At 35.4% G+C, this 25,522-nt stretch overlaps 3 protein-coding genes across 5 annotated transcripts; all 3 read right to left on the bottom strand.

Annotated features, from left to right (window-relative positions):
* On the bottom strand, nucleotides 45-9,917 carry LOC109946275. 3 transcript variants are annotated; one of them, XM_020553631.1, is made up of 13 exons: nucleotides 9,767-9,917; nucleotides 8,256-8,313; nucleotides 7,639-7,704; nucleotides 7,142-7,223; nucleotides 2,738-2,792; nucleotides 2,145-2,657; nucleotides 1,834-2,049; nucleotides 1,637-1,729; nucleotides 1,453-1,560; nucleotides 1,000-1,263; nucleotides 850-903; nucleotides 416-752; nucleotides 45-323 (listed from the first exon to the last, which is right to left on the bottom strand). In XM_020553631.1, exons 5-12 carry the CDS (start codon nucleotides 2,750-2,752, stop codon nucleotides 417-419), a joined length of 1,599 nt encoding a protein of 532 aa, XP_020409220.1. In that variant the 5' UTR covers nucleotides 2,753-2,792; nucleotides 7,142-7,223; nucleotides 7,639-7,704; nucleotides 8,256-8,313; nucleotides 9,767-9,917; the 3' UTR covers nucleotides 45-323; nucleotide 416. The 3 variants fall into 3 exon arrangements, with proteins under 3 accessions (XP_020409220.1, XP_020409221.1, XP_020409225.1); XM_020553632.1 differs by lacking the exon at nucleotides 9,767-9,917 and having other exon boundaries at nucleotides 7,639-7,772; nucleotides 8,256-8,342; XM_020553636.1 differs by lacking the exon at nucleotides 9,767-9,917 and having other exon boundaries at nucleotides 8,270-8,288.
* On the bottom strand, nucleotides 2,802-4,536 carry LOC109946278. Its single transcript, XM_020553640.1, has 4 exons — nucleotides 4,321-4,536; nucleotides 3,954-4,238; nucleotides 3,761-3,866; nucleotides 2,802-3,673 (listed from the first exon to the last, which is right to left on the bottom strand). Exons 1-4 carry the CDS (start codon nucleotides 4,440-4,442, stop codon nucleotides 3,056-3,058), a joined length of 1,131 nt encoding a protein of 376 aa, XP_020409229.1. The 5' UTR covers nucleotides 4,443-4,536; the 3' UTR covers nucleotides 2,802-3,055.
* LOC109949657 lies at nucleotides 4,930-6,533 on the bottom strand. The gene is made up of 2 exons (XM_020565773.1): nucleotides 5,294-6,533; nucleotides 4,930-4,949 (listed from the first exon to the last, which is right to left on the bottom strand). Exons 1-2 carry the CDS (start codon nucleotides 6,531-6,533, stop codon nucleotides 4,930-4,932), a joined length of 1,260 nt encoding a protein of 419 aa, XP_020421362.1.

The raw sequence follows: 25,522 nt of genomic DNA, 5'->3' as shown, positions 1-25,522 counted from the left end.
AAGCTCTGTGATAAACATAAATATTTCCTTACTTCACATTCATAAGACAGCCTATAATACACAGCTTTCATTCAAAAGATAAATAAGGAGTTCCATACATATTAGAAAGATATATTCATCCCAATTCTAATTGTGCAAAATGATTGTTCTATGCCTATAATTACAATTCAAAATCCTTGTCAGAATGATCTAAAAACATGATTGATTGCACTTAAAGATCATGCTGAAACATGCTTTAGAAACTTGGTTAGTTGCACCTCAAAATCCTTGTCAAACTGTTGAGTATCACAATTTGAAAGCCTTGTCAAACATGGTCTAAGCACCTGAAAAAAGTAACATACGTAGCAAAAAAGAGATTAGTACGTTATATAGAAACTTTGAATGTTCAGCAATGTCAAAGTAAATAGAAAAATACCTTAGTTAAGCAATTTTATACAGCTTTTTGGCCATGCAACAGTACTGCCTAAAGCTTCACCAAGTCTTCGCGCTTCATCTGTGGGTCTATACAAGTTAAGTTCTTCATCAAGCACTTCATCAACCCAAACCTTCCAACAATCACGTCCAATAGGCATATGATGAACTTTAACAGTTGGGTCTGTTGAGGCAATATGTCCCTCAGCTACAACTTGCTCCAATTCAAAATTGTACCAGTGTAAAAGTTGACATCTTCCATATTCAAGATTGCTACTTTGACCACATCTTGCATTCACATTGTAACTTTTATCTTGTACATGACGGCTTCCTTGTTGTGACTATATGAAATACAATGGAAGATAACAATAATTTAGAAATTATAAGCTACCTCATAGATTACTATATCATGCTATAATTATCATGAAAAATACTTACTTGAGGAGTACATGCATGTGCACTTATCATATCCTCTACATTCTTATTTTGAGGCTGTAAAAAGTTAAAGATAAGCTTGAGACAAAATTTGTGATTTAATAAATAACTATATGAATAAATGCTTCATAGATTATTTTAAGAATTTTATACCTCTTGAGACATTTTAATAAATGCTTCAAGTTTGGCTTCAATTAGCTGCATCCTTTGAGATTGAGATTTCACTACGGATTCAAGTTCTTTAACTCGTTCACTGCCTTGAATTACTGCATCTACTCTAGAGGGTGTTGCACCAAACCCAAGCCCTCGAACTCGGCCACGAGTTTCAGGTCCCAAAACTCTTGCTATAGCATCATCTCGTATAGAATTTCTCGCTGGTGGATTCTCTTTCGACTCATTGCACGTCTTTATATCTTTCTATAACATATAAAACACAAGCTTAATAAATTAACATCACTTATGCAGAAACAAGAGCTTATTTTCTTATAAAAATTAATGCATCATAACCAAACCCCAACACTTCAACAAAATAAATCTCAGCAGCTTCAACTGACTAAGTCACACAGACAAATAATATTAATTTGAAACTTCCATTTGGTGTCTTACCAATATGTTGCTAACAACTTCGTTAATTGGTGTACCATCCTTTCTCTCATGCGCTTTTGTCCACAATGTCACTCTATTTATTTCTTCAGGATTTGGATGATTTAATTTCTACATGAGAACAAATTAGGTATCTACTTGAAAAAAAATTAAATTAAATATTTTGTCGTATGCTTAGTAATCATACCATGTCATACTCCATACGGGCATAGCCTTTTCGACTCATTGTATGTGTGTACTTTTGCTTCTTTCTCATTGCTTTAAACTTTTCACTTAGTTTCTACAAGAGACAACAAATAGTTGCATGAGTAAAAAAAAAAAAAAATGTTAGAAATTGATAAGAATACCTGAAAGTATAATTATTGCTAAGAAAGAAATACCCACTTGAAATTCCGCTCCAAGTCTTTCTTTGACAAATTTGTCCCAATCTTCCTTTGACTTTACATTGTCTGGCTTCACAAGGGAAATGGCACGTGCCTTATGCTTTCTTTTACTTGCTTCACGAATTGCTGTTGTTATTTTTGATTTAAATTGTCTCCAATATTTCCCCATCATCCTAAAAATAAAATTTTTATGCTCATCTCCCACTATGTAGTTTTGCTGTATTTTCAAATACAATAGTAGTTTAGTTTCTAAATAGAGAACAAATCAAATAATAGTTTGGTATATAAAAAAAGAAAAAAGAAAAAGCAAACCTGAAGTAATGACCAAAGCTCATCCTTGTTTTTTTCTTTAAGGTCCTTCCAATTTGACATAACAATAGGCACATGCGCTCGCGTTAAGACCCCAAGAAATGAGGCAAAAGACTCTGAATTTGGACCACATAGTTGTCCACCGAGATTGAAACTAACTTCTAACCGTGATTTTTTGCCTTGGGGAATAACTGCCATTCTAGTAGGACCTCGCTTCTTTTTTTGTTCTTTGGTTTGTGTAACATTTTGAGCTTGTGCTGGCTGCTCTTCTACATCAGTAGCTGGATGAGTAGATGAAGAATTGGACCTCACATTAGATGTTCTAACCTCATTTTCACGATGTCCTCTAATGGTAGTTTCCTGCTGCGAATTGTCTTGCTGTGTACCTCTTGGTTGTTTCTCTTTGTTATTCATCCTTTCATCACATATACGAATTCCTAAATTTCGACGTTGAGTTGCAATAGCCAATGCTGCCTTGAGTTGCTTTGCTGTTCTCTTTGCAATAATCTCAGAAGACTTCACAGCAAAAATACATAAATAAAATTATTACCAAGTATTATTCACTTTGAAGAAAAGTAAAAAAAAATTAGTCCTACCTTACAACCAGACATCTTGTGATATACTTTTCAAAAGACTTTGACAGCAACCAACCTGGAAAACAATAAGAAGTACATGGTTTAGCTATGAAGTGACATATTATCCCTATATACTATCAGCTGACAGTGAAATTTAATAAATCACCACTCATTGAAGTATAGTAGAATACAACACAAAAAGTTATAACTCATTTATTTCATTGAACACAATACAACACAAAAAGTTAGAACTCATTTGTTTCATTGAACACAATACACCAAGTGAAGACATATATTTAATATTATCCTTTCACATCCAATCTTAGACGATTCATTGCACTACTCATCAAAAAACATTCCATCAACGTCCATCCGCACATATTGTTCATCCTCATTATCATCATAATCAAGTCTTGATACATCAAATGGGGTAGATGTGCCACTTTCCATCTCATCGGATATCTCCAAGTCTTGAAATCCTTTGGGTGGTGCTTTCATGACAACATACCAACTAGATGTCTCATCCTCCCTAGAATAAAAAACTTGTTTAGCTTGTGATGCTAAAATGAAAGGATCCCTTTCAAATTGACTTTGTCCTTCGTGGAGGTTAACTAAGGTAAATCCATCATCTAGTTTGATACCATTCACAATGCTTGCCCAATCACACTTGAATAAGGCAATATAAAATTCATGATATGACAAGACTATGACTTCTCTCAAAACCCCATAATAAGCTACTTTCCCTGTGACTGGTGTATTGTCTCTTGCACTAGATATACAAATAGTTGTTGCTTCAAGTGAAACACCGCTGTCTTGTCGAGATTTCTCAAATTCTTTAGTGTGAAACCGAAGACCATTGATAACAAAACCAGAATATGAAACTGCATAGCGACTAGGCTCACGCGCAAGCCACTTTAAAGTATTTGACACATTGTGGACCATCTCCTCCGCCCTAATCTGTCCAAAATGTAAGCATATTTTTAGAGATAAGTGTCAATTACACAAAATTAAAAATCCATTAAGTATGATAAGATCTCTTATAACCTTAGCATCCAACCATGTGCCAAATGACTCCACGTGCTTTTTCTGTAATAAAGTTTCATTCTTTAATAGACGTCTATTTGAATGCCTAAGTTCATCCAAATGCATCCTAACATAGTAAGTAATTTGTTAGGAATTTCTTGAAATGTCACTTGCATGTAAGTTGCAAATTAGTAAAAAGGTTATAAAAACTTACTCTATATATGGCTGCACTTCTGCCATATTGAACAGCACTTGGCGATGAGCAACTTGTAACATCTCATTTGTAAGAATTATTCTTTTTCCTTGAGATATTGGACGCCCTTCCAGCAGTAAACCATTTTCAAACTCTTCATTGCGTGCATTTCTAGAGCCTATATCAGCAGCTTGCTTTATATACTTGCTACATAGCAAAGCACACTCTTCAGCGAGGTAGCGTTCAGCCATACACCCTTCCGGTCGTGCACGATTCATAACATATCCTTTCAACACTTTCATATACCTAAAACACCAATGAGTTAGAATTGAAACAAATTTCATTTCAAGTTTAAAATGTATATTATTTTTAATAAATTGAAAACTACCTCTCAAATGGATACATCCAACGATATTGAACCGGTCCGCATAGACGAGCTTCCCGTCCTAGGTGGATTGTCAAATGCACCATTACGTCGAAGAAAGAAGGAGGAAAGAACCTTTCTAACATGCACAATGTATGTACAATGTCTTCCTCCAATTTTTCTAGTTTGTTTCTATCTACAACTCTTTGGCATAACTCATTAAAGAATGCACACAACCGGAAAATTGCAGTCCTTCGACCTTTAGGTAAAAGGCCCCTCAATGCCACTGATAGCAATTGTTGCATTAGCATGTGATAATCATGGGACTTCAGGCCAAATATCTTACTATCTTCCAAGGAGATACAATTTCCAATATTTGAACCATAACCATCGGGTAATTTTAAATTGGCAAGCCTCCAACAAAAAGTTTCCTTCTCTTTCTTTGATAGAGTGTGAGGTGCTGCAGATAGATAGAAACGCTTTCCTCTTTTCTTTGGGTGCAAATCTTTTCTAATCCCCATATTTTCCAAGTCTTTACGAGATTTGATGCCATCCTTAGATTTTCCCTTCATAAGTAAAAGTGTTCCAATAATACTCTCACAAATATTCTTCTCTACGTGCATGACATCCAAATTATGACGTAGAAGTAGATTCTGTAAATCAATAAGAAATATGGTGTTATAGTAGTCATTGCAATTGCTAACCTATGCCAAAAATATGAAATTAAAAAGAAACATTAGACACTAACTATTATATTATAATTTATAACATACCTTCCAATACGGCAGCTCAAAAAATATTGATCTTTTCTTCCATACATGGTCAGAAAAATTGGTATCTTTCATTTGATTCCTCTTCCTCTTCGTATTTTTTTCATTCTTTTCCTCGGTTTCCTTTTTTCTCTTTTTGTCTTTTCTTTGTTTGTTCTTTCTTCCATTCTTGTTCTTTTTCCCCCAGTCAGTCATAATGCCATCAACTTCAAGAGAAATTTCTTCACCTGTAGAAATCTTTGGTCTACTCCTATCTTCATGATGTCCATTAAACCAACTCATTTTCTTGCGATATGGATGATTCGGAGCAAGAAATCTTCTATGACCCATGTATGAGAATTTATGACTATGTGTCAACCAATCAGCACATGTGTCTTTACGACAAATTGGACATGCAAATCTTCCTTTGGTAGACCATCCGGATAGGTTTCCATAAGCTGGAAAGTCATTTACTGTCCACATCAACACAGCTTTTAGGTTGAACGTCTCTTTACTAAATGCATCATACACCTTCACCCCATTATTCCATAGATCTTTTAAATCATCTATAAGTGGTGCCAAATAAATGTCAATGTCATTACCTGGCTGTTTTGGACCTGGGATTAGTAAAGTCAACATCAAACTCTCCTTAGACATGCATAACCAAGGAGGCAAATTATATGTAACCAAAACAACTGGCCAGCAACTATATCTAGAGCTAAGATCTTGAAAAGGGTTAAAACCATCCGTAGAAAGGCCAAATCTAATATTCCGAGGGTCTGATTCAAAAGAAGGCCACTTCTTGTTTATCCTATCCCATGCCAAAGAATCAACGGGATGTCTCATCTTACCATCTTGACTTTTATGTGTTGAGTGCCACCTTAAATGTTCAGCTGTCTCAGTTATTGCATACATCCTCCTCAATCGCGGTATTATTGGAAAGTAACGCAATACTTTTGCAGGGACTCCCTTTTCAATTTTAGAATTGCGTTGATTTACTTTCCATCTCGAAGAACCACATTTAGGACATTCCTCCACCATCTCAAGATCATGTCTAAATAGACAACAATCATTCACGCATGCATGTATCTTCTCATATCCAAGTTCAAATGCCTTAAATATCTTTTTGGTTGAATATAATGAACCAGGAAGTGTGTTATTTTCTGGTAGCATATCACCAAAAATTTGAAGCATTTCATCAAAAGCACTATCTGTTAGACTATTTGTTGCTTTATACTTCAATAAAGCTACAATTGCTGACATCTTTGTATACTTAGTACAACCAAGAAATAAAGGAGTTTCAACTTCTCTAATAAAATTTTCAATTTCTGCCTTTTTACTTTCACAAGGGTACCCCTCAACTTCATCATCTTGGAAATAAAAGTCATGGTACAACCTATTTGCCTCGGGCATTTCCACATCTTCATATTGAACATCATCACTTGGACTTTCACCATGGAAAACCCAAGTGGTATAGGCAGGATCCATGCCTTTTATGACCAAGTGTTCATATACTAAATTAAAGTGGTGATGTTGTAGGTTTCTGCATTCCAAACAAGGGCATACTATAATATCTAAGTTTCCCGCATGTCTTTGTGCTACATTGACAAATTGACGTGCTCCCTTTCTGTATTCATCTGAAAATCTATAATAAATTTTTATTTAATAGAAACAATAAATTTAATAGTACTCAAAACCTAATACTCTCTCAAGTTATATATGCTCAACCTGTTAAATTGCAGCCATTCTTTATCCATCTGAGAAACAAATTACACCAATCCTCTTCTCACCCAATATCTAAAAGAAAGTGATTTGGTTAAGTGAAAGACAAAATAAAAAGTTCCAAAAGTTGGTACCTTGTTCTAGGTAAATTAAATCAGTGAGTACAAATAGATATATCCAAATTTGCAGAACAAAACCAAAAGCTCAAAAACAATCAAGTAAACCAGTCACACCACTACAAACAAGAAATAGAAGCAATAGAGAAATCATTCAGGCACTTCTCATATATCTGTTACTATATTCTATATATGAAGTAAAAAAAGCTAAAATCAAATTAAGAGAGAAAAATAGTAGTGAGGAATTGAAATAGAGACCTTTGCAAGAGTAGTAGTATTGGAGTTTATAGTTGGTGCCCACTTCTTAGTCCATTCAATTTCAAACAATCTCTTAGTGGCCCTGTACGATGTAGACATACAAAAAAAAAAAAAATTGAGTATAAATTTAACATATTAGAGGATAACATTCTTGAAAGAAATTGGAAAGAATAAAGTAAGAACAAAAGCATATTATGGACTACTCCTTTAATTTTTTTTTCCCCTTTAATTTTTTTCTAAGATTCAGAGAGGGAGAGAAAAAAAAAAAGTCTGTAACAAGAATGAAAAAACAGGGGAAGGAATCATGTTTTGAAATGATTACCCAACTCCTAACCTTAAAATGGTTAGTTGTAAAATTAATATATTCAAATCAAAACTTACCAAAATCTTTAATAGAAAATCTAAATTAAACAAAATTAAACTTACCCAGAATTTCTTTGATAAGAAACCAAACAAAGACATAATGGAGAACAAGAGGCAGGGAAGTAGGTACTCACCTGGCCTTGTCTGGCCATTCAATTAGAGTCAGACTGATTTCTTTAAGCTTTAGAGTGATAACTGTGCTGTAGAGAAAGACATGGCCATTCAATTAGAGGCAAGCTTTGGATTTCTTTAAGCTTTAGAGTGATAACTAGTGCGCTGTAGAGAATAGAGGAAGGGGTTCGTTAAAAAAAACAAGAGAATAGAAGAGGAAGGGGAAGGTGAATGGATGAGAGAGACTTGTTGGAACTTGTGAAAACTTTTTAGGCCAAACCCATATAAAAGAACATGTTTTAGGTTTTGAGAAAGGGGGACTTTTCCCGCAAAAATTTTCGCTCCCTTTTCGACCAATTTTTTTATTTAAAAAATTAATATAATTTTGACAACATGCGTCGTGCGTTGTAGAACTTAAAACTACTACAACACGCAAGGCTGCGTTGTGAAAATAGCTCTACTCTATATTTTGACAACACGCTATACATGCACGTTGTTATAAATTGTATAATGCAACGTGCTGCTTCTACGGGTTGTTAAAAATATTGTTCCACAACGCATATGAATGCACGTTGTTGATTACGTGTTGTTATAAGGTATTTTTCTTGTAGTGAAAACATTGTCATGGGAGATTTTCAACCTATGCCCATTAACCTTGGACTCATTTCCCTTGCCAATGTGCCAGATATCAACTGCAACTGCACCATGGAGATAGACATGAGTAATACCATATCCTACTTGGAGGGCCCTATAACTTATGTGCACCGAGGGGGTCTATTTGGAGAAGGATTGGCCTCTTTGCCCCACTTCAAGCAAAAAATTGTTGTATTTATAATTGGCACAAATTATTGTGCTAATCATCCAATTAAAAATACCCGCAAGTGCATGAATCTATTGGGGTATAGATTTGTAAGTACGAAGTCGATCCCATGAGGAACTGTCAGCTTACTAAAAGTTCTAGTTTGAGTACATAAAGAACACTTATTTAACACAACACAAAAGGTAATATGCAAATTGGAAGCTAGGAATGAGTAAAGAAATGTAAAAGAAATGAAACAAAACAAGAAACCAAAGATAAACACAAACATCAATTTCTATCACCCTTTAATCAGCTTTCTATCATCACTGTATCACCTATTTATCACATGTTTATCACCTAGTGAATAGTGCGCAACTGGTCACATGAACAGTGATGACCAGTTGTTTTGAAGCAGAGTGTGTGCTCTGTTTTCAGCTTCGACTTTTGTCCTTTTTTGACCTATAACTTTCCAACCATTTATCCAAATTTCACGTTCTTTATATGATTTGATTCAGCACAGAAAAAGGAAGAACCTAAAGTGAACCAAATGTCAAAAACAATTACGAAAATGAGCAGAATTCAATGTAGAAGACACACAACGTTTCAAACACACATACACACACAAAAAATTAGAGGGAGGGGGGATTTGATTCAAGTGACCTAATTCTAATGCTTGAAAGTAACCAAATGCTAAATTAACAAGTCTAACAAGAGTGAATATCAAGGTGTGAAATTAATATGTAACGAACACTAGGGTTTTCAGAATCCACCCTAAACAATTCTACTCATGTCATGGACATTCAAGTGATGAACTCTAAAAGTGTTGATAAAGATGTTCGCAATCAAGACCGGGTCTAGTGGCTTAAGACGCATTGATTCTCTCTAATATAAGCAGAGTGCGGGGTTAGTGCTACAATACTCGTGCCTTCCATATAATCAATCTGGCTGTGCTTAGTACATCAATTTAATTACGAGGAAAACCCATTAAGTTCAAAGAGAATATGAACATCACAAGAACCCTAATAGTATGATGTTTACATTAGACATTCAAGAAACCAATTCACATGGATGATTCTTACTTCATCCATTTGTTGCTTAGGAAAACATGAGGGTACATATAATCCCAACAATCTCAAGAAGCATATTTTCAAAGGTGATCAATCAAAACATCAAGGATAGATTATTTTAGTGAATGGGAATTCATCTACAACATCTAAAAATTCATAAACTCAAGCATCAAAACAATAGAGTAATCATGTTTAGGGCTTCAACCTAAGCCCAAGCTATGGAGTTTAGTTCCTCATACTTATTATTTTAAACATAAATTCAAAATATAACTAGAAAGAGTTTACAGATTTTGTGAAAGTAATGGAAGCTCAAGGTCTTCAATGGTGGAAATCTTCTTCTCCTTCTTGCTTGGCTGCTCCTTGTCTTCCTTCTCCAACTCTCTAGCTCCAATCTCAAAAAAATGTCGAATGGTTCATTGAATGGCTGATGCCTTTCCTTTTGCTCCTTCTCTCTCTTCCTTTCCAACTCACACCTCAATATTAAACTCCACCTTTTGCTAAAGCCTTTAGCCATTGTCTCCTATTTGTCTTCTTGTCATGATGAGATTTTATTTTTAAATACATTACAAGGTCCCCTTTAACTCAGAAAATCCCACTTCAATAAGGTAATTCATTGTTACCAAAGGGTATGGTAACAAGTAGAAATAAGATGACATCAAGTGGAAGTGAAACTGGCCCGAACAGATTTCCAGAGCTAGGATCAATTGTTGGATAGGTTGGCTGGGCTATACTTGCTCAATGGATCTCAAATTCGGATATGTTGTAGTCAACATCCATTGGAACAAGTTTCATGAAGATCTTCACCTCATCCGGGCACCGGAGATTAGGGGTGGGCACAGTTCAGTTTGGACCAATTTTTGCTTCAAATTAGAACCGATCCGGTACTATTCATCCGGTTTGGTTCGGTTCGGTTTTAATAAAATTTCAAAAACTGTCCGGTTTGGTTTGAACCGATTTCGATCCGGTTCCGGTTCCGGTTCGGTTTTGAACCGGATTATAAAAATTATTTTTTAATACAATTCTCAATTGAAATATTATTTTTTTACTTGAAAATTAACAAATTATTCAATTTCATATAAAAAATAAATATTAAAGTGAGAAAAGAGAGATATTTTGACATTGAACTTGAATAAATATAGCATTAAATATAAATATATATTGAAATTATATATATTTTTAGTTTCACCGGTTCGGTTCGGCCCGGTTTGGTTTTTGAAGACATGGAACCGGATCCAGAACCGGTCCAAACCGGTCCGGTTCGATTTTTGACTTTTGGTCAACTCGGTTTTTTTTCGGTTTGATTTGGTGCGGTTCGGCTCGAATTTTCGGTTCGCCGGTTTGAGTGCCCACCCCTACCGGAGATTACTGATCCAAGGCCAAGAATTTGACGTACGAAAATGAGCAAAAACAGAATTTATAACCAATAATGCATTCTTAGCTCACTTTCATTCTAACGAAGATAAAATCCATGAAAACACAAAAAGGAAGTAAAATGCAAATGTCAAGAACTAACTCAAAATATTGGGTGAATAATATGATAAATCATATGTAAAAATGAACCCAACACCAGTCACAACCATTGCCATTTGTGGAGCCAAGGAAGCCATCTTCGAAACTACTTGTAAGTAGTTACAATATTAAATTTGTATGCTATCTTTTATATCGTAATTTGGACTTATGTAATTGTAATATGCAGGTCCATAGGCCTAAGCCCATTGTAGATGACTCTTGCTTAACACCAGAGTTTAACAAGTGGTTTCCTAAACATATGTTGATACATATTAGAGGGGAACAAAATGTTAAGAGTGATGGTAACTGTGGTTTTAGAGCCATTGGATGATTGATGGGGTTTGGTGACAATGCTTGGCACAAAGTATGCAGAGACTTGTTGAAGGAGTTGAGGAAAGAGTCTATCATATATGAGTTAATATTAAATGGTAAGGAACGGATACAACATATTGAGTATATGTTGGACTATTTTGAGGACTTCCCACTTCAAGATAGTTAGATGACTATACCAAATATGGGACACCTCATTGCATCTTGTTATAATATAATCCTCATGACTTGGTCAGTGCATCAATCACTTACATTTTTTCACATGAGACTGTTCCATTGGATTCGATCTATCGCCGTGAGATTATTTCTGTTGAATTTGTTAACCACAACCACTGGATTAAGGTAAAACCACTACTACAAAAAGTGAAAAAGACGACCAGAAAACAACGACGGTCTAAGTGAAAACCGTCGTGGTTTTTAAAAAGACGACGGTTCTAAAAACACCGTCGTGTAATACAACCTTAGACAACTAAAAAATGGAGATTCAAATGGCTGTTCAAAAACAACGACGTACATAATTAAACAACCGACGTCTATTTGAAACAGATTTTCGCAGTGTAAAATCAATGCCAACAAAGAACGGCAGAAGTTATGAATCGACCGACGTAGAAAGTAAAGACGACGATTTCAATAAAAACCGCTGTTTTTACTCATAAAATAACACGACGAGGTTTTCGTATAAGACGCCGTATAATTACAAAAAAATCCACGGCTTTAAAATACAAAATATCGCCGTATTAAATTAATGTACAACGACGAAAAATATAAATATATGGACGTCATTCTCGTATAGTTCTACGACGTTATCTTTAAATCGTACAATAAAATTTAACGTCGTATTTATTCATTTTATACGTCGTACATTTAATTTTAACGGTCGTCTTAATAAGAATTTTTGTTAACAATTTTTTTCTTTGATTTTCTTATCCTACGTCGGTAGATCTACTTAATGACAAGAATTGAAATAACCACGACGGTTTATATAGAAAACCGCCGACATAATCAGATTTGTCTGAGATCCCAAGGGTTACGAAATCTTACCAGATGGAACTCTGTTCCACATCATAATCTTAACAGATGACACAGATTTGCAATCAGAGAGACAATTTTTTGGAAGTTGATGATGTGTGTGCGTTTGTGTATCTACAAATATTATACCTAACGTCGTTGCAAATTTGCAATCAGAGAGACAATTTTCAACGACGGTTATATTATACCTAACGACGTTTAAAAAACAAATCAACGTCGCTAAACAAATATATTACGTCGTCTTAGTTTTACTTAAGACGACGAAAAACGACGACAGTAATAAAAAACAGTCGTTGTTTTTATGTTCTTATTTTATTTAAATCTGTCCTCCAAAAAAGGAACTTTACATATTCCAGAACATTAATTTCCTTCATTTTAAATTTCCTCCGGAAAAAAAAAATCTATTTATAACGCACTGTAATTGAAAAATAAACTGAAAGGTCACGGGAAAAAAAATTCTATTCATAATCTAAAAATTCAAATCCACGTCGGTTATATTAAACATAACGACGTTAAATGAAAAGATTCCACGTCGCAAAACAAATATTGCGCCGTGTTAGTTAAAAACGACGGCATAACAAAAAAACCGTCGTTGTTTCAAACTGAATTAATTTAAAATTTATTCGGGAAAGCAAAATCTATTTATAATTTCCTCGGGTTAGTAATATTGCGTCGTGTTAGTTTACAAATTCTAGAACATTAATTTTTCTCATTTTAAATTTCCTCGGGAAAGAAAAAATCTATTTATCACGCTTTGTAATTGAAAACTAAAACTGAAAGAATTCGGGAAAAAAAAACTCTATTTATAATTTAAAAATAAAATCCACGTCGGTTGTAGTACACTTAACGACGTTTAACAAAATAATCTACGTCGGTAATTATAAATCTACCGCCATCTTACCTTAATATAGACGACGGTAGAACAGAAAACTGCCGTTGTTTCAGTTTTTTTAACAGTTTGGTCCTTTATCTTTCTGCAGGACTTGTATAGTTCAAAGCATTGACAATGTCTTCATCATATCTCCCAGCAACTACTGATTCGATTGCTCATGCTTTAGAGGCCATCTGAAGCCATTTCTATTCTTTATCGCATTCTTGAAACCCATCTTCTTCTTCTGAAGCTCTACGGATAAAGGAAGAGGCTATCACAAATCTGACGGATCTTCTTAGCCAAGAAAATCAAGCAGATTTCCCTGAGAAGCCAACTTTCCTTCGACAACGAGTGGAGGCCAGGCTTGCATCTCTTTTGATGGAAAGCAAGGAGTATTCAGAAGCACTAAGTGTCCTATCAGGCTTGATCAAGGAAGTGAGAAGGCTAGTTGACAAGCTTCTTCTTGTGGACATATATTTGATGCGAGTAAGCTCAATTTCTCTTTGAGAAAGACATCCAAATTATTGTCTTTGAGACGTGAGAGACTGAGAGTGGAAGAACTCTTGGAACCCTAAATGTAAACCGAAAATGAATGAAAGCGACAAATTTATAGAATAAATTTTTAAAACCAACGGCTGTCCTTACAAAAAAACCGCCGTTTAAATTGTAAAATCAACGTCGGTATGACCGACGTATATTACAGAAATCCACGTCGGTACATTAATAAAAACGACGTGTTAAATAATCTACCATGACGCGAGTTATTACTTATGTACTTTAATTTTTGAGTTTACTACGACGGTACCTACAACACTACTGTCGTATTTATTTACCACGTCCGAAGTTAAATGTACCGTCGTATTTTTAATTTATACGTCGTAGTTATATGTAACCGCCGTATTATTTTTTTGAAATGGTTTTATATGTAAGCAACTTTTCGTCTACCTGACATACACATGCGTTGTTTCCAAACCCGATTAAAAATTTCAATCTCCCAGAGAAAACTTTTAGACTTTTTTCCTCGTCAGAGCACTGTCAGAGTATCTCATCGTCTTCCTCTCGTCTTCTTCGTCGTCTCTGAACTTAAACATAATCTTCCTCTTGCTTTCATTGCACGCAAAAGGTAAGTTTCATTTTCACTATTTTGGTTGCTATTTTGCATGCTCATACGTTTTTTGTTTGAAAAATCTTTTTACCTTTTTTCTGGCCAAAATCATTTTACTTCTTTCCAAGTTCGATAAAATATACAGACAAAGAGGGAAAGTTTTCAACTTTGAAGACAACTACCTCAACTAAATAAGACGACGGTAGCTTCTTATTTACGTGGTTAAATATGTAGACCACGACGGTTCGTCAGTCGTTCTAGCGTCGTCTGAAAATTGACAATGTTGTTTTTAAAATTATAGTCTTTTTTTTATTTGCTTGTTTAATTGCAGGTTTGATTTCTCTGAACAATGGTTTTTGTTTTTCCCTAATTTGATAAAATATAAAGAAAAAGAAAGTAGGGTTGGTATCTAATATAGACGACAGTATCTTATTGTTTTACGTCGTGTGAATGTTAATACCACGACGTCATATTAAAATACCGTCGTCTATATAAGATTCCAAAACTTTCTTTCTTGGCCTTGTATTTTATCAAATTAGAAAACAAAAACCATGGTTCAGAAAAATCAAATCTGGAATCAAACATTCACAGAGAAAGAAAGAAGGGTTTTGGATCCTTATATAGACGACGGTATATTACTACTGACGTCGTGTGAACATCTATACCACGACGTTATATAAATATTTCGTCGTTTATAGTTAATTATCACGTCGTTTATAGTTAATTATTTCGTCGTTGTTTAATTACCTTGGTTTTAAACATTTATTACGTCTGAGATTATTTCATTGCGTCGTTTAAAATCATATCATACGTCGTATTTTATTAATATCCGTCGTTTGTGTTCTTAATCTTTTCCTGAAATATTTTCACTTGCAGTTTTGTCTGTAAAAATGGTTTCTCACCAAGACCAAAGTAAGGATTCTGGCTCTAAGAAAAATGGAGATAAGGAGCTTGGAATGGTACCTCCTCAAGTGAAACCTTCGAAGAAGATGAAGTTTGCTTCATCATCTGCTGAGACAGAACCAACTAGCACGACAACAATCTCTGATGATTCAAAGTCTGGTCGAGGTATGAGCACAATGCCTCGTGTTGTGAAGAGAAAACTTCAGAAACTGAGGCCAATTGTTGAGTACAATAAAAGGGGGAAAGGAATTGACCAAGCACATAGTGAGATGCAGTCCTACATTGGTGTGTTGGCACGCTCCAGAGTTCCACTTGTGGACATGAAATGGGCTCAAATCCCCAAGGATATAAAGGAGCAGATTTGGGAAGCAGTTGACATTGCTTTTGTGGTAGGTCAAGGGGGCAAGAGCTCTGTGTTAGCTTCTGCTGCCAAGAAATGGAAGGATTTCAAGTCTACACTAACGAGGCATTATATCCTTCCATACACCAATGACAGGGAGAGATTAAGCCAACCCCCTGAAACATATAAATTCATAGAGAAAGCACAATGGGATGCCTTTGTAGCTTCAAGGTTATCCAAAGATTTTGAGTTTGTGCATTCTCAACATGCACAGATTAGGGAGAAACTTGAGTACAATCATCGATTGTCTCGAAAAGGATATGCTGGTTTGGAGGATCAATTGGAGGAAACCATGCCTGGGGTAGAAATTGATCGATCTACCTTATGGAAGAGAGCTAGACAGGACAAACATGGAAACATCCCGGATCCAAAGGTGGCAGAGAAAGCAAAATTAATTGTAAGCCTACTCACTCTGTTTTAAATTTTTATTAAACTGTGAATAATTCTTATTACGTCTTATGTTATATTTTGCGTCGTGTGAATTATATTACCACGTCGAAATTTTTTAAACAACGTCGTTAAAGGTCTAAATAGGAATCACTACTCTGTTTTCTGTAATTATAGCATAAGATGTCGGTGGTTCATTTTCGCGTCGAAATGTTTTAAACAAGGTCGTTAAAGGTGTGAATATTGAATCATCCCTCTGTTATCTGTAAATAAAGCATAAGACGTCGGTGGTTTATTCATTTCGTCGTTTTAAAAACTAACCACGTCGGTATAACTACCGTCGTGATAAATTATAATAACGTCGATTTATATGTTATTGCGTCGTGTGAAATTATATAATACGTCGTTTGTATATAAATAACCGTCGTGTGTTTTTGTTCTTACATTTTTTATATATCTTTGTTTTAGGATGAATTGCAAAAACAAGTCTCGAAAGGCAAAGTCACTGTTTCTGACAACAATGATGTGCTGACCATGGCTTTGGGCCCCGAGCATCCAGGCAGAGTGAGAGGAGTAGGTGTTGGGATCTCGCCAAGGTAATATTTCAATTTACCCAAACCACAGAGAGTGAGCTTTGACGACCGTTTGAAGGACAATTTAAGAGTTCTCCTTCAAGAAGAGACTAAAAAGATGGAGGCTAAGGCAAGGGAAGAGGCTTTAAGGATGGAGGCTAGAACGAAACAATTGGTAGAGGCTGAGAGGGAGCATTTCCTGAGTCAGCTTTCCCAATTAATTCCCAATTTTGATCCAAGCATGCTTAAACCCAGCCAAAGTCCCAAAAATCCAATGTCTGACAAAGCAAGCTGCTCTGGAGGTGATGTGAGATCCCAGCATTTTGAGGATGATACTGCCAAAAATGGGAAACATCAGGAAGAAAAGGTAACATATCTGAACTTTGAATTCTCTGTTTTTTAAAAAACCATTAGACGTCGTTATTATTAATAAAACCGTCGTTTGAAATACATACCACGATGATTTTAAAAATAAACCGTCGTTTGTATTTCAATACCACGTCGTATTTAGTTTACTTGTTTTACACGCCATTAAACATCGTTATTTTTAAAACTTTGTGGTTTTTAGACGACAGAGTTAGTCATTCCCGCCGTAATAGATGAAGAGAAGAGAGAAGAAAAACAAGATGAAAAGGAGAAAGAAGATGACGACCAGGTATGTTCACATAACTTTGCCTTTTTTATTTGTTTTTCAAAATTCCAGACGTCGATATTTTTCTTTAAACCGTCGTTTGTTTACAACTTAGACGGCGGAATGTTTTTCTAAGACGTAATAAATTATTCACCACGACGGTTTCTTCACCGTCGTTTAAATTCTTTTCAGACGACGTTGTATTCCTTAAACCGTCGTTTTTATTGAATTACCACGTCATTTTTTTTATTTCTTTAAACAGGTTATTCAAGGTGTTAATTATTCAAATATGGAGGCGCCATCTTCTTTAAAATCCCTTTGTCGTTATGTGGAAACGACACTCGTGCCTCAGGATAAGACCCTGCACTTTACAATTGATAAGGAGGTGTTTGGTCTAGAGCTCGATACCTTCCTCCTGCCTGAAGATATTACACAATTTGCAGGCATGGAAGAAATAGGAGCCACCGTCATTGCTGTATATATGAGGTTTGTCATTCTAAAATAATACGTGTTGGTTTATTTATTGCGTCGTCTTAACAAACTAACCATGTCGTTAGTATGTACCGTCGTGATAAATATATTATAACGTCGTTGTCTATTTCAGTACGTCGTGTGAAATTTTATAATACGTCGTTTTGTTATACATAACCGTCGTGTGTTTTTTTGTATATATGAGGTTTGTCATTCTAAAATAATACGTCGTTGGTTTATTTATTGCGTCGTCTTAACAAACTAACCACGTCGTTAGTATGTACCGTCGTGATAAATATATTATAACGTCGTTGTCTATTTCAGTACGTCGTGTGAAATTTTTTAATACGTCGTTTTGTTATACATAACCGTCGTGTGTTTTTTTGTGCTGACTTGTTTATATTATTTTATATATCTAGGTACTTACACGATGTTTTGAAACGAGCAAATATGTGCTCCATGGTTGGCTTTATCGACCCTGCTACAATTAGTGCCAGCTCTGGCACAATAGCTGACAGATCACGCCTACTGGCAGCTCGACTTCAGAGGACTGACGGTGAACAGATTTTCCTGATGCCTTACAATCCAGGGTTAGTCTCCTTAACAGTATTTTATTTTTATGATTTTCAATAAATGACAGCGTATAAACTAACCACGTCGGTGTTTTATTTTATTGAGTCGTTTGAAACTACTAACCACGTCGGTAGTTATTTATCATCGTGATAAATGTATAATGTCGTCGATTGCTTCTTTATTTCGTCGTGTGAAATATTATAATACGTCGTTTTTGTAAATAACCGTCGTTTTTATATTAATTTTGTGCAGCCGTCACTGGATCTTGCTGATTGTAAGAGCAAAGAGGGAAACCGTCTATTTTCTGGATTCTCTGCCAGGAAATCGTGTGGTCGATGAAGAGGCCAAAAACATTGTGAACAGTGCTATAAAAATTTATAATTCTCACATAGCTAGACCAGGCCGTAAGGCAGTCATTTGGAAAACTCTGTCAGGCACACCAAAGCAACCCAGCAGTGTCGAATGCGGGTATTATGTGATGCGCTTCATGAGGGACATCATCATGGATCCTTCCTTGGGGTTTGAGAAGAAGGTAAGAAGAAATTACCTTCATACATTTTACGTCGTTTTATGTATTATCAACGACGGTCATGTAAAATTACCGTCGTTGAATAGATATAGTACGTCGGTTATGAAAAATATCGTCGTCTGTGATTTAATTTCTTTTTATTTATAAACCCTAATAGTCATTGTTTATGCAGTATGCTAAGGGAAAAACAGGAAGCGCCATACCCCCAAGAAGCAATTGATGAAGTCCGGAATGAATGGGCAGAGTTTGTTTGCCTTCACCTGGAATAGGGGAATTATTGAACACTTGATATTTATGTATAATGTACAAATTTTGTCTATAATATATAATGTAAAAATTTGTTGAGGTTTTCTTAAATTAAAAAAAAAAAAACAAACATACAAATTGCGTAAACGACGTGTAATACATTTCCAACGACGTAATAAAGTCAAAAGCCGTCGTTTTTTGTTGTTTCGTTTTAAACAAATCCGACGTAAAAGGATATTTAGACGACGTTCTTTGAACAATTGAGTCGTTTATGGTTTACAACGTCTTCAATTTCTTAAGGGTTCAGGGTAGTACTTTGTAACGACAGCGGTTAAATCGTGGAATATATATTTTACGTCGGATAGTTAAATATCCGCCATGGTTTCGCATTTAAACGACGTCATTTTAACAACTTAGTCGTCTATTACAATTTACAACGTCTACAATTTATTAACACCGACGCGGTTTGTTGTTGTGATAAGAATATTTTATTATTTTTATATCAAAATATTCAAAATAAATTTAAAATAAATCAGAAAAATGCAAAGTCAACTCCGATGAAGTCATTGATATATTTTCTTCCTCTAAACCTTGAAAAAATTCATTTTGAATAACAAAAATTTAAAATGACCATCCAAAACAAAATTGTTTTGATGAGTCATAAAATCACTTCTAGTTTTATGGTTTAGGGTTTAGAGTCTAGGGTTTAGAGATTAGGGTTGTTATTTATTGGGGTTTATTTTTAAAGTATAATTTTTGGGTAGTCTAGGGTATATATTAGGCTGTAAAACCATAAACCCTTTTATAAACTTAATTTTTAAAATTATATAATTTAGTTTTAAGGGTTTAGGGTATTAATTGTTAACGACGGTGGTTGAGTCGTGGAATACATATGTTACGTCGTGCAGTAAAATATCCGACATGGTTTCCACTTTAAACGACGTCATTTTAATATGTAAGTCGTATATTATAATTTACAACGTTTTCAATTTCTTAACTTCGACGTGGTTTTTCAGTCGTCTTTATATCAAAATATTCAAAATAAATTTAAAATTAATCCGAAAAATGAAGCGTCAAAAGAAACGGCGTTACGTTCAGTGTTTTCGTCGTGGAATATTACATTTACGTCGGTTCTTGTAGAACTTTCGCCATGGTTTTTTTTTCAACGTTTTAAAGAGCGCGCGCTCTAAAAATTTTCGCGCGCACTAAATTTTTTTATATTTGGCTCTTATTCTTATACTTCTAACCCTGAACCCTAAAATTTTCAGATTTCGCGCAACATAACATTCGCTCTCTCACTTCTGCTCTAATTAAAAGTTGCACTCTCCAGGCTCCGTCGAATCTGTGAGCTCGTCCAACCCTGTAAGTACAAACCCTATCTTCCCCTTTTAAATTCATTGAATGATATTAGGTTGTTTTGTTAAAGGGTTTTAGGTATATGCTTTGCGATCTGTTAATAATGTGCTTCTAGGTATGGGTTCATGGATTTTCTGTTTAATGGGTTCATGGATTACATTATCTGTTATGTTGAATTGGGAATGGATTTAATTTTGTCGGATCTTTTAATCACCCTATGTTATGTTGAATTGGGAATGGATTTATTGTTTTCATGCTTGGTTTCATGTATATGTTGGTTTCTTGCTTGGTTTCATATATATGTTGTGTTCTTAATGGGTTTTGGGTTCTTGAAAATAAACTGAGACACGACGCCTTTTTAGGCATACGACGACGATTACACGACGGTTTATGAAAAAACCGTCGTTGTATTACTTATACACGACGGTTTTCTCATAAACCGTCGTTTGTATTACTTATAATAGACGACGTCTGTTGAAAATCCGTCGTCTATATATGCCAAATACGTCTGTTTTTGTTTAAAACCCGTCGTCTCTGTTGTGTATTACTTGCGATTAGATCATTGTATAATCTGCTATAGTGATGGTCATTGCCTGTATTTTCACTTTATTATAGATAATAGGTTATAGTATCGGAGATGGATAAGTCATGGATGCACTCGGATAGAAGATCGAAGGCATATGAATTTGGGGTGGAAGCATTTTTGAACTTTGTTGTAGAAAATCTTCTAACTACAACACATATCCGTTGTCCATGTGTTAAATGTGTTAATTTGAAGTTGTTTGGGGTTGGAATTATAAGGGATCACTTATACTTTAATGGAATTGACCAAAGCTATAAGAATTGGACATTTCACGGAGAACCTTGGGAAGCAACTACTAATGCTAGTAGAAATGTTGAAGAAGATGATGGCCATAGTAGGTACAGTTTTGTGTCTGAAGAAATTGATATGGATGATAATGATTTTGGTGATTTTGGTTCCGATCCGTATGAGTTTGCCAATGTGATTGGGGATGGAGATCAACCAGTGTACCCTGGTTGTAGAAAGTACACGAAGTTATCGGCATTAGTGAAGTTGTATAATTTGAAGGCAAAACATGGGATGAGTGATGTCTGTTTTACAGAATTATTGATACTTCAAGGCGATTTGCTTCCAGAAGGAAATACAATACCAACCTCCATGTATGAGGCTAAAAAGACTTTGTGTGCATTGGGGCTGAGTTATGAGAAAATGCACGCATGCCCCAATGATTGCATCTTGTATAGGAAGGAGTATGAGGATTCAACTAATTGTCCTACTTGTGGTATCTCAAGGTGGAAGGAAGGCAAAGATTCAATCTTGAAAGAGGGTGTGCCAGCGAATGTGGTGTGGTATTTTCCTCCAATTCCAAGGTTTAAAAGGATGTTTCAATCACATGAGACAGCTAAGAGTTTGACTTGGCATGCTGCTAGAAAATCAATTGACGGTCAGATGTCTCATCCGGCGGATTCCCCGTCTTGGAAACTTCTTGATGATAAATGGCCTGAGTTTGGTAATGAGCCGAGAAACTTGAGATTGGCTCTTTCATCTGATGGATTCAATCCCCACAGTTCTCTAAGTAGCAGATATAGTTGTTGGCCGGTTATCTTAGTTACATATAATCTCCCTCCATGGCTGTGCATGAAACGAAAGTTCATGATGTTAACCTTATTGATTTCCGGTCCTAAACAACCCGGAAATGATATAGACGTCTACTTGGAGCCTTTGATTGATGATTTAAAATCCTTGTGGGTTGGGATTAGAGGAGTGTATGATGCACATAATGGAGAATACTTTACACTCAGAGCTGCATTAATGTGGACAATTAATGATTTCCCCGCCTATGGAAACTTATCTGGTTGTGTTGTTAAAGGATATAGAGCTTGTCCAATATGCGGCGATGATACACCTAGTCACAGGTTGAAAAATGGCCACAAAATTTGTTACATTGGGCATAGAAAATGGTTACCAATCAATCATCCATATAGGAGGCAACGTGCAGTTTTTAATGGGAAACCTGAATATGGCATACCTCCCGAGCCATTAACCGGAGAAGAAGTGCTGCATATGGTTGAAAATGGTGACAGAGTTTGTTGGAAGAAGAAATCAATATTCTTTGATCTCGAGTATTGGAAATACCTTCCTGTGAGGCATGCCCTAGATGTTATGCACATTGAGAAGAATGTTTGCGATAGTATTATTGGTACATTGCTGGAGATCCCTGGAAAAAATAAAGATGGGATTGCTGCTTGATTAGATTTATTGAACATGGGGGTCAAAACTGATTTGCAACCCGAGTATGGAGAAAGACGTACTCGTTTGCCTCCTGGGCCTTGGAATTTGTCAAGAGCAGAGAAGAGAGAGGTTTGCAATTCTTTCTATGGTATGAAGGTCCCTGAAGGTTATTCTTCAAATATTAAAAATCTTGTATCTTTACAAGATTCAAGACTTCTTGGCCTTAAATCACATGATTGTCATACCTTAATGCAACAATTGCTCCCTGTGGCAATTCGTTCTGTTTTGGAGAAGCCTGCAAGGTATGCAATAACTCGTTTGTGCTTCTTCTTCAATGCTATATGTGCAAAGACTGTTGATGTTTCCAAGCTAGATAAGTTGGAAGAAGATGTAGTAGTTACTCTGTGTTTGCTTGAGAAGTACTTTCCCCCTTCATTCTTTGATATCATGGTTCATCTAGTAGTACATCTTGTCAGAGAAGTTCGTCTATGTGGGCCAGTATATTTTAGGTGGATGTATCCGTTTGAAAGATATATGAAAGTTCTGAAGGGGTATGTTCAGAATCGTACTCGTCCCGAAGGTTGCATTGCTGAGCGGTATATAGCTGAAGAAGCGGTAGAGTTTTGTACTCAGCATTTATCTGATGTTAGTACAGTTGGAGTGCCTTCAAGCCAAAAGATGGGACTTTCAAAGCCATTATCAGGTTGCATAGTGAGCGTAGTTGATCAGGACCTGTTGAATCAAGCACATCTATATGTCTTGGAGAATACGGAGGAAGTCCTACCTTATATCGAGTACGTATGAGTTTTATTCTTTAAGTTTCCATTTTAAATTATTTCTTATGTTTATCTTCTATATTTGGGACCGTAAAGCTTGAATTTTTCGTGTCATGTAGGCAACATATGATCCACATCAAGACTGCTTATCCAAAATTTAGAAAGAGAACAAAGTGGCTGCATGATAAGCACAATAGCACTTTCATTCAATGGCTACGCTTCAAGGTATATGTTGTTGAATAACATATTTCTCTTTTAACTTTCTTCTTATTTCTATGTTAGATTGAATTAAGATATGATTAATTTGCAGGTTCAAAGTGAACTTGAGGAAGACAATCATGGCGTATCAGAAAATTTAAGGTGGCTAGCAGCTGGTCCAAACATGGCAGTGCCATTATATAGGAGCTATCTTATTAAAGGTATTAAATTCAATATCAAGGCACAAGATGATGTGCGGACAACTCAAAATAGTGGAGTTTATTTACTTGCACATACCATGCAAGTTGCTAGTGCCAAGGATAAAAACCCAATTCTCTCAAATATGGGTTTCTATGGTGTCATTCAAGAAATTTGGGACCTTGACTACCAAAAGTTTACAATCCCAGTCTTTAGGTGTGATTGGATAGATAGTTCTGGTCTTGTAGTCGACGAACTTGGATTTACCCTTGTAGATTTGAGTAAAATTGGACATAGGAATGACCAATTTGTTTTGGCTTCTCAAGTCAAACAAATATTTTTTGTTGACGACCCGATGCATCGTGGTTGGTCGGTAGTGTTATCAATGCCTAATAGAGAATATAATGATGTTATTGGTGATGAAGTCTTAGGTGATGTGATAATTGAGTGTGAGCCATTTACTAGAGGGATGCCAAATGTTGACACATTTGATGAACTGGTGGGTGAGTTAGGTGCTCAAAATATTCGAGGTGGGTGTGAAGATATATGGATTGAATGATGCTTATGTAATTGGCAGTGTATGACATTCATTTTATAATATATTGTAATGTGATTTCTTCACTTTCATTATACAGGTTTTGGCCACAAAACAATCAGTGCAAAAAATACTGGATCCAGATTACATCATTATATTCTGCATAAAAAACAACGTCTGTTCAAATAAAACACGACGTTATGGTGAACCATTTATTCAGCATATTTACCGACGTCTTAAAGCAACGTAACAGTGAAGAACCACGACGCTATTGTGAAGCAATTATCCAGGATATCACATCGGGGAAGGATTAAGAACCGCCATGTAATTCAAAATAACACGACTCCAATCCCATAATAACGACGTCTAAAAAACAAGATATATAATCTGAACGTTAAAAAATACGACGTCATCATACATTTTCCACGTCGCAAGTTCTTTTATAAACGAAGAGGAACGAAATGAATTCCGACGGAAATTCATTATAACCGCCGTCTAATAACAATTAAACGACGTTATTTGTAATACGGCTCTCATCATAATCTACGCCGTCTATATGTTCTGTAATACGGCTCTCATTTATTTGGAACCGACGTTGTTTAGAAGTTCAACGTCGTCTATATTATTAAGTGCGTCGTGAGTAATGAATACATATAAATACAACGTCGACTATATAAATGTATACGTCGTAAATAATGACACTGACAACTATTTCCACGTCATCTTTTTTAGAAAAATCGAAGTGGAAAATTTATTTCACGACGGTTTTTTGTAAATAAGAGACGTAGTAGATTTCAATAACGTCGTCTTCTCATGTATTTAAAGACGTCATATTTTTTCTTGTCGGGTAAATTATATTTAACGGCGTAGTATTTTAGTTTTCGTCATTGTATGTATATCTTGCGGCCTTGTTCTTTTAATATGTGTCATATTTTTCCTTTTTAACGACGGTGATTTTTTTGAGTTGGTCGTCTATTCTCATCCTCGACTATTTTCTAGAACTTTAGCAGACTAAACACGTCTGTTTTTATTTTTTTCCGACGTTGTTTTATTTAACAACGTCTAATATTTATCGTCGTTGTTTGTTTCTGAAAATAGGACGTATAAATTTTGTAATACGACTCTCATATATTTGTAAACCGACGTTGTTTAGTTTTTCAACGTCTAC

This window comes from Prunus persica, chromosome G1 (genome assembly GCF_000346465.2).
Source record: "Prunus persica cultivar Lovell chromosome G1, Prunus_persica_NCBIv2, whole genome shotgun sequence".
NCBI classification, from domain to species: Eukaryota; Viridiplantae; Streptophyta; class Magnoliopsida; order Rosales; family Rosaceae; genus Prunus; species Prunus persica.
Note: the sequence above shows the minus strand (reverse complement) of the source record. Positions and strands in the feature narration are given on the sequence as shown.